General features: G+C 47.0%; 1 protein-coding gene across 1 annotated transcript; it reads right to left on the bottom strand.

Moving 5' to 3' along the window:
* Window positions 1-8052: 8052 nt before the first annotated feature.
* On the bottom strand, window positions 8053-8640 carry tmem119a (transmembrane protein 119a; the record flags this gene model as incomplete). Its single annotated transcript, XM_080853869.1, has 1 exon — window positions 8053-8640. The coding sequence occupies one exon, from the start codon at window positions 8638-8640 to the stop codon at window positions 8053-8055; it is 588 nt and encodes a 195-aa protein (XP_080709995.1).
* Between the last annotated feature and the right edge of the window lie 228 nt (window positions 8641-8868).

Here is an 8868-nt window from a genome sequence, read left to right as displayed (position 1 = left end):
TTTCATTTTTTTGCAGAATGTTATTTACACTGTCTTCCTACACATATTACACTGTCATTTGCCAGTTTTCCTTTACAGACTTTATTTGCCGTGATTTTATTTAGCTGAATGGTGGTGTATTTATCCTTCACTTCCTACATCAGAACCTTTATAGTGGTGGTGACGAAATGAAGCTTCATGAAACCTTGAAGCTTTCCAGCCAGATGCGTTGAAAAGGGGTTCATTTCAGCAAATACAGGAAACACATAGGGCAAGGATTAACAGTTAGACTGTTTAAAAATTAGTTTGAGAATTTATAAGTGCATTTGAGGTAAACAAAATATGAGCTGTAACATTTATATTCTTTGTACTTCATGGAGAACATATTAATCTTGTTCAAGCCTGTGAAAGAGCCTGTGAAAGTACTGTTAAGATTGAAAGTTATGAATGTTTGTTACATTAACCTATCTAGGGAAGGGCACGTCATGATAGGTGGTTGGTTGTAAGTGATGCCAGTAGGTGGCAGTATAACATCTTAAAAACATCTCCGTTACGGATGTAACCTTGGCTCCCTGAGCAGGGCCCAGATGTAACATTCGGGACATGACACCTTCATGCGAAGAATTGCGACGAATCACCGTACTGAGCCCGCCCCCTCAGGTACCCATAAATTGGGGGTGATCACGTCGCTAAGCCTCTGAAGACTCTGAGCACTGAACCAACCATAAGAAAAAACACACGCACTGTGCTCGCAGCCTATGTCACATCTGGTCCCTGCTCAGGGAACCGAGGTTACATCCGTAACCGAGATGTTCCCTATCGCAGCTTGACTGCGATGTGACATTCGGGACCGAGTCCATTCACGGGTGCAACAGTGTCGGCCAACATACATACGCACACGCCAACCTATTCGCCTTGCCCTCAGAGAGGTTCATGTGGCGGGCTGCGGTGCGCCTTATATGGGGAATGAATTCAATATAAGTGAAACGGGATCACTGATCCCTTGCTTATGAAACTTACACCCATCTGCGCCATCCGCCTTTAATTCATAAGGGGAGATGGTCACATAATTTACAAGCATATTCGCAGGCAGCATAGGATCACAGATCGCTCGCCTGTAATACACTCTGCAGGAAACCAGGCTCTGCCACACCCAACATGTAGTAATTAATAAAGGTGTGGCAAGAGCTCCAGCTTGCAGCTTTGCAAATGTCATCCACTGTAACGCCCTTAAACAGGGCCAAGGATGACGAAACCCCATGAGTAGAATGCGCACAAAGCTTCTCCGGGGGCTCCAATGACAAACTTGTATAAGACAAAGTGATAGCCTCCACCAGCCAACGGGAGAGGCTTGACTTTGCCAGAGGTTTGCCTTTGGCGTTTGCACCAAAGCATACGAATAACTGATCCGATTGCCTGAATGAACCAGTGCGCTCTACATTAGTGCGTAGAGCGTGCGCTGGACAGAGCTTATGCAAACGCAAAAGTGAGAATACGGCCAACTCAATGGCCTGGTTACGGAACGGAGTTGTCACTACTTTGGGTGTATATGCTGCATTAGGCCGCAATACTACCCTATCCCCTGCAATCGAAAACCGAATGCACGACGGGATTACAGACAGCGCTTGCATGCCACCGACGCGCTTCGCTGACACCAGTGCCAGGAGCAGCGCGGATTTCAAAGATGCAAACTTTATGTCCACCATTTCATAAGGGTTTGAACGGGGGACCCGTGAGCACCCGTGACACAACTAGCCATTCCCAAGAGGGCAATAGGTGCCTGACAGGCACTGTAAGACGCCTTATCCCAGCCAAAAAGTGCGAAGCCAATGGATGACTACCGGGAGATTTGCCGTTAATGCCAATATGGCAGGCGGAAATGGCTGCTAAATATACTTTGATAGTAGAAGCCGCCCTTCCTTCATCAAACAATTGCTGTAAGAATTCTAGGATGATGCCCAGAGCGCAATCAATAGGGTCGTGCTGACGTGCAGCGCACCATCGCTCGAACATGCGCCACTTGAGCGTATACAGAGATCGGGTAGACGTTGCCCGAGCGCTCTGTATAGTATTTACCACCGAATCTGACAGGCCTGATGCTAAGAGCCTGTTCCTCCCAGGCGCCAGGCCCTGAGCTGCCACAGCTCTGGCTTGGGGTGCCAGACCATCCCGTGAGCTTGTGAGAGGAGATCTCTGCGCAGAGGGAGCTCCCACGGAGGTTGCACTGACAATCTGATTAAGTCCGCTAACCATGGCTGACTGGGCCAATGGGGCGCTACTAATATCAGCTCTATGCCCTTCTCCTCCACCCTGCAGATTACCTGATGCAGAAGAGGGATCAGAGGAAATGCGTTAAGATGCATGCTGGGCCATCGCTGGCTGAGCACGTCCACGCCTAATGGAGGGTTGTCGCCTCCCAGCGAAAACCACAGAGGGCAGCAGGTATTTTCTCTGTTCGCAAACAGGTCTTCCTGCGCCCTGTAAAATCGTAGCCAAATCTGGTCGACCACCTGACGGTGGAGGCACCAGTCTGCTGCTTGAGGGTTGCCCCTTGACAACAGGTCTGCTCCGTAATTGAGATGACCTAGAATGTGCACCGGCCTGAGAGAGCGAATGCGCTTCGCCGCCTACAAGAGTAGTCGGTTTGCCCAATGGTAAAGCGCAGGGGAGCGCACCCCCCCTTGGCGATTTATGTATGCCATGGCGGACGTGTTGTCCGTCCTGACGAGTACATGACGCCCGCTTACTATGTGTATGAAATGCCGAAGCGCTAGAAAAATCGTTTGCAGTTCTAACACATTTATATGTGACGCGGCTTGCGTTGATGACCAACGCCCGTTCACAGAATATCTTTTGCATATCGCACCCCAGCATGCCGTGGAGGCGTCTGTGGATACGATGACACGGCGCGTCTCTATGCCTAGTGGAGCCACTGCTGAGAGGAAATGCGGGGTTCGCCATATGGCCAAGGCCTGCCAGCATCTGCGATCCACCGTGATCAAGCGAAACTTGTCCCTGGTGGAGCTGAGCTTTAAAGACAGATACCACGCCTGAAATGGCCGCGCATGCAGCCTCCCTAGTGGGAGTGCAATTGCTGCGGCCGCCATCAATCCCAACAGTTTTCGACAGCGAAGAGATGTGACTTTTTACCCCCGTCTGAACTGCTGCACACATGTTTTGATGACATTTATTCGTGCCTGCGACAGACCTACTGTCATTGAGACGGAGTTCACTGTCATGCCTAGGAAGTGAGCAGTCTGCTGTGGACATAATATGCTCTTTTCCTTTTTGAACACGAATCCGAGGCAGTACAGGTGTGCCACCACCTAGATGGCACTCTTGCACCGCCTCTGCCTCTGAGCGAGAGCATAACCCAGTCTCCCTGCTTGCTTCTGCAATGGGGCAATGGCTGCTGCTACGCACTTTGTGTGTGGCATTGTTACGCTGCTTCCCCGAATGCAAATCTCAGATATCTTTGATATCTGGAATGAATCGGTACGTGGAAAGCGCCTTTTAAATCTACTGAATAAACCAGCCGCCTGGTTTTATGAACTGAACTAGACAGCGTGGAGTCCACATGTTGAACTCCAACGGCATCAGTGCTTTGTTCAATATATGTAGATTTAATACAGGGAGATAATTCTCGTCCTTTTTGGGGACGAGACATAATCTGCTGCAGTGGCCCTGTACTGTACTCCTGTCGCTGGCGTGAGTTACGCTGGCGTGAAGTGTCCCCGCAGTGTAGCCCATTACAGCGTCGCCGCTCACTCTCGATGTTGTCCAGCAGCTCTCCTGTGTCACAGGAGGGAGGGGGAAGGAGGGATGGCGTAGAGGAGGGATGGCTGTTACCTACGGCGTGCCTCTCCAGTTGAGCAGGCATCAGCTGTCTCGCATCCTCGCTGTTGCCAATGACGAGTACCGCTCAGAGTGCATCAGCCGTCTCGCCTCCCCGCAGTTGTTGATGGTGAGCACTGCTCAGAGTGCATTAGCTGTCACGTCTCCCCGCTGCTGCTGACGACGAACACTGCTCAGAGTGCATCAGCTGTTTGTCTCCCAGCTGTTTAGCAGCAGCGCTGGGCTCCAGCAGCAGCGCTGGGCTCCGGCATCATCGCCGGGCTCCAGCAGCAGCGCCAGGCTCCAGCAGCAGCGCCGGGCTCCAGCAGCAGCTCGCTTCCGCGCTGATGTTGACGGCGAGCACTGCTTAGAGTGCATCAGCTGTCTAGCATCCCTGCGGTCCAAGCATGCGGAGCATCCAGTCTGCGGAGGCACTGGAATGAGAGAAAAACATTAGTACAGAACTAGTTCGAAGCTCTCCAATCGTGACAGCCGTTGACAGTAAGCTAGCTAGCTAGCAGTGTAGTCAAGGGCTAGATCTAACAAGCTAACAAGCTAGGCAGCTAGCACGGACATTCTGAAGACCAAGTGTTAACTCGTAAACTCACGCTAGCGGCAGGAGTACTGTACGAGTTTGTTATCTTCCCCCACGGGAACAAGCTAGTTGCAGGGAAAGCCAGTAGACTAGCCTGCTATCAAGCTAACAGCCAACAAGCTAGGGAGCTTACTCAAACTTACGAGTGTTAACTCGTAACTCACGCCAGTGACAGGAGTACAGTACGAGTTTGTTTACTTCCCCAACGGGAACAAGCTAGTTGCAGGGAAGCCAGTAGACTAGCCTGCTATCAAGCTAACAGCTAACAAGCTAGGGAGCTACTCGAACTGTAAGTCTAGAAGCCTTAACTCGCTGCAATAAAACGGAGAAGGTTGTAAGACATCGCTCGTTATCCTTACCAAAGTCAACGGCAGTCAGGCATCAACTCAGTTAGCAGGGTAGTAGCAGCCTAGCTAGCTAATGAGCTAACTTGGTAACTCTCACCAGCCATGCTGGAGTCAGGGCACGCCAGTCTCAACGTATCTGTAACGAGAGAAGGTTAGCACAGACATCTCAGGCCGGGACGTAGCCACTGCCTGGATATCATCTGAAATGAAACACAAATTAGCAAGAGCTATATCAACGTAGTGCGTTGTAAGCAGTAGTGAGACGGCAAGTTGAGGACGAGCGTGGTCACCAGCTAGACAGCAGCTTGCTTAAAGCGTTGAATATCCTTGCAGCACTCAGAGCTAGTAAGGGAGTTAATCCGCAACTCACCAACTCGAAAGAGTAAAATAGCAAACAAGAATAAAGGATACGCTTGAGTGTGTAGAGGGTTATTTGACGGTCTGTAGCTTCCAGTAGCGAAGAAGTCAAAGAGGCTTAGCGACATGATCACCCCCAATTTATGGGTACCTGAGGGGGGGGGGGCTCAGTACTGTGATTCGTCGAAATTCGGCCTTCCGGCGTGAATAGAAAGTGCTTCGATAGGTCCATGAAGGTGTCATGTCCCGAATGTCAAGCTGCGATAGGGAACACAGAGGCAGGTTCAAAGTACAGTATATAGAGGAAGTTGGATATGAGTTGGGACACATAATACAAGATGACAGCCATAAAAGCATCTTATTTTGCTTGCTTAAAATAAGTTAATTTGTTTCTGTTCTTTTAAATAAGAAACATTACACCGCTAGACAGTCAAAAGAAAACCCTCCAGGCTATGCTTAAACAAGTAAGTACCATTCCTAGTTACATGGCCATGGTTCTGTCGCACAAATTGCAGCATATATTGGGTGTGTGTGTGCAATTACAATGTATTTATGAGGTGTTGCAAGCTTGAAGAATAAACTTGTACCAGTAAAATTAATATGTGATCAACTAAAATGTTGTTTCACATGCTGTTTGTTTGACATGAAAGAATGTGCGTGGGTGTGTGTGTGGCCACCTGTTCAAGCCACATGTTGGATTAAAGTAGAGAATCACACACATTTCAACTTGCTATTAAGTATCCAGTAATGTTTTTCTATAGGTCATGTAACTGCCAAAAGGATACTCCACAGACCTGTGTAGACAAAGTTTTGTCAAAAAGAAACATATCTCAGGCACATCTAATCTAATCTCTACACAGTTTGACGGCATACAATTGACCACTCACCACAAAATGTGCTTTCTATCTCTCCATCGAGTCCAGGCATATTGGTCCCCCTTTTTGAGCTGGGCTAGGCTCAAGGTTTCCTCCTGTTAAAAGTGAGTTTTTCCCTGCTGCCGTCACCTATATGTTGGCTTTACATGGTTCAGGCCTCAGGCTCTGTGAAGCTCCGTGAAAAACCAGTCTGTCAATGGCACTGTAGAAGTGAATAAAAATGAATTTCAACTGAAATTGTTTCATTTCATTTACATTTGTTATGGCTGAAAGTGAAATTTAGTTTAAACTGTTCAGGTTCAGACTCTGTAAAACGCTTTGATACAATGGGTCCTGATTTCATAGACACATTAAAAGACACGCACCACAGGTTCTTATGTGCAGCAGAGAAGGGCACACCTTCATCACTAGAGCTCATTCATTTGGTCATTTCATTAGATGAGAAAACAACCCATTTGGGTGTACCTGATCAAAAAGATGATTGTTTCATGTTAATAATTTTGTAGAAATGAAGCCTACATCTTGGTTTTCAACATATGCCAGGCACATTTAATCTTATCTGTACAGTTTGACAGCATAAAATTGACCACTCAGTTAATAAAATGACCAATCATTTGACACAACAGAATACATTACCAAAATGCCTATGTAGCCTATGCAATTAGGCCCAACTGCGCTGTAAGTCACACTGACTGAAAAGAAACAATCCTATATCTTGCATTGGGGCCTTGGTTGGTGCTCAAAGTGAGACACCAAAGTAATATTTAGTTTTGTATTTTAAAGAAAGCGCATAGTGGGATAATACTACATTTTTCTACAGGGCACATCGGCTAATGGTGTGCTCATCCTCCTATGTCAAGAGTTACTGAAGGACTTATACTGTGTTTAGTTCACTTAGTACACTTCATTGTGTACACTCTCTAATTTCTCACCTCCAAGCAAGTTCCTGTTCTTCAAAAAAGAATGAATTGAAGCATTTAGCTCAAAGCCCCAATAGTCACCATGTGGGATGTGATGCCTACTATTCATGTACAGTGAATAAGTGCAGCCAACCACCGTAGTCCTGAAGTAGGAACGGCAACGGTTTGAATTTGACCCAGCAGATAACCAGGTTGTCAATTCTCACATCTGCTAGTAAGTCAGAAACATCATAATAATAAGTGTACAGTATTTCCCAAGCTGGATGTGTTGTAAGGAGTTTGCAACGTTCTCTCTTCTATGGTCATTCAATACACCGTCAGAAACGTATGCTGTTTTTAACCAACTGTTAATACGTAAACGGCAGACATTTGCTTTGTATGGAATACGCTTGTTCTGGTGTGACAGTGTACAAAGTCTTGGCATAACCTAGGATTTAGCCATGGGTGTGGATTAAGAATTTCATATCTTAAAAATAGGCCATTAGTGTATGTGAACTGTGTTTTCATTGTTCTCTCCAAGCCAATACAAAAACAATTTGTTTTCAAAGCAAGCAGACCGAATACAACTATGTCTTTTTTTTCTCTGAAGGAGTTTTTCTTAAGTTTCTTCACTGCACCCTACACCTGGCGGTCAAGGTCAAAGTCACATTTATTAATAAAAGCACATTTCAAAACAACTCTGCTGTACAATGTATGAGCGTAACCCCACCAGGCATCCACTCTCATTTATGTTCAAAGAAAATCACAGAATGTTTTATTGGGTATACCAGGAATTCAAGAGCACAGTAAATTAGGACTCTGATATTACAAGAATTTAAAAAAAAAAATCAGCCTAAACGTAGTTTGTGACCTGCAAGTACTACTCCTAGGAATAATGGGGCATGCCAAGGGGTGGTGGTGTTGGGGGGGGAGTGCTTAAAAACTTTATTTGTAACTCAAGCCTATTTAAAATAAGCATTCACATGGCAGAAAGCAATCAGCAGAATTAAAATTAGTATTAACACTGTCAAAGAATTACATCAAGAAAAATATTCGTAAATCAGGAAAATGCTACTGTGGAATTAATACGATAAAGACAGCAAAGTTCTTTTCCTCAGAACTGAAAGATATTTTAGATCACTCCAAACATTGTCAATATCCCTTCCTCACTCAGCGTGGGGACTGCCCTTCCTCAGGTGACAGGTGCACACCACAGCTTGGTTGGTGCTTTGACTGGGGCTTCTTGGGTCTGATGCCACTTTGGGCTCATCCCTCTGCATCTCCACCTCCACCTCCTCCACCTCCTGCACTGCTGGCACCTCCAGAGGCTTGGGTCTCGGGTCTTTGCCCTCCTTGGGCCCCACAAGTGCCTTAGATGGTGTGCGTAGGTTCTTGGCCGTGGCAGTGGTTGCTTGGGGCTGAGGACCCTTTGACTGGGCCCCGTGGTCCATGTATGTCCTGGGGGGGTATTTTTTGGTAGGGGGGTAGAAAGTGTCCAGTTTGCGCTTGTGACTCATGGCGGAGGCGCAGCACACGATGAAGATGATGACGATGAGGAGAGAAGTCACCACTGTGAAAAGCAGCAGGTTCTCCTTCAACACATCCACCACTTGGCTGAAGACAAAGTCCTTGAGGCGAATAATGGTAGTGGTGATGGTGTTGACCTTCTGGGTTGGTGTGACGGAAACAGGGATGTGAGTGGTGAAAACTGCGGGGAAAAGCTCTGCCTCTACACCATCACCACTCATTTCCATTGTAATGTTTAAGGGCAAGGCAAGTACGGACGCTCCACTCCAACAGATTAGTAGTGCAACCACACAGGGCAGATTCCAAGTCGACAGGCCCATGGCTCTTTAGGGACGCTGTGCAACACAGAAGGTGGAGTTTAGTACCTCATATCCACTTCTAACCAATCCATCACCTCATTGAGAAGAGTTGGTTTAGTGCAGTACAGTACATACAGAGGGGAAACTAGTGGGCAA

This window comes from Sprattus sprattus (assembly GCF_963457725.1).
Source record: "Sprattus sprattus genome assembly, chromosome: 16".
NCBI lineage: Eukaryota > Metazoa > Chordata > Actinopteri > Clupeiformes > Clupeidae > Sprattus > Sprattus sprattus.
The sequence above is the reverse complement of the archived record's forward strand: the minus strand, read 5'-3'. Positions and strand labels throughout refer to the sequence as shown.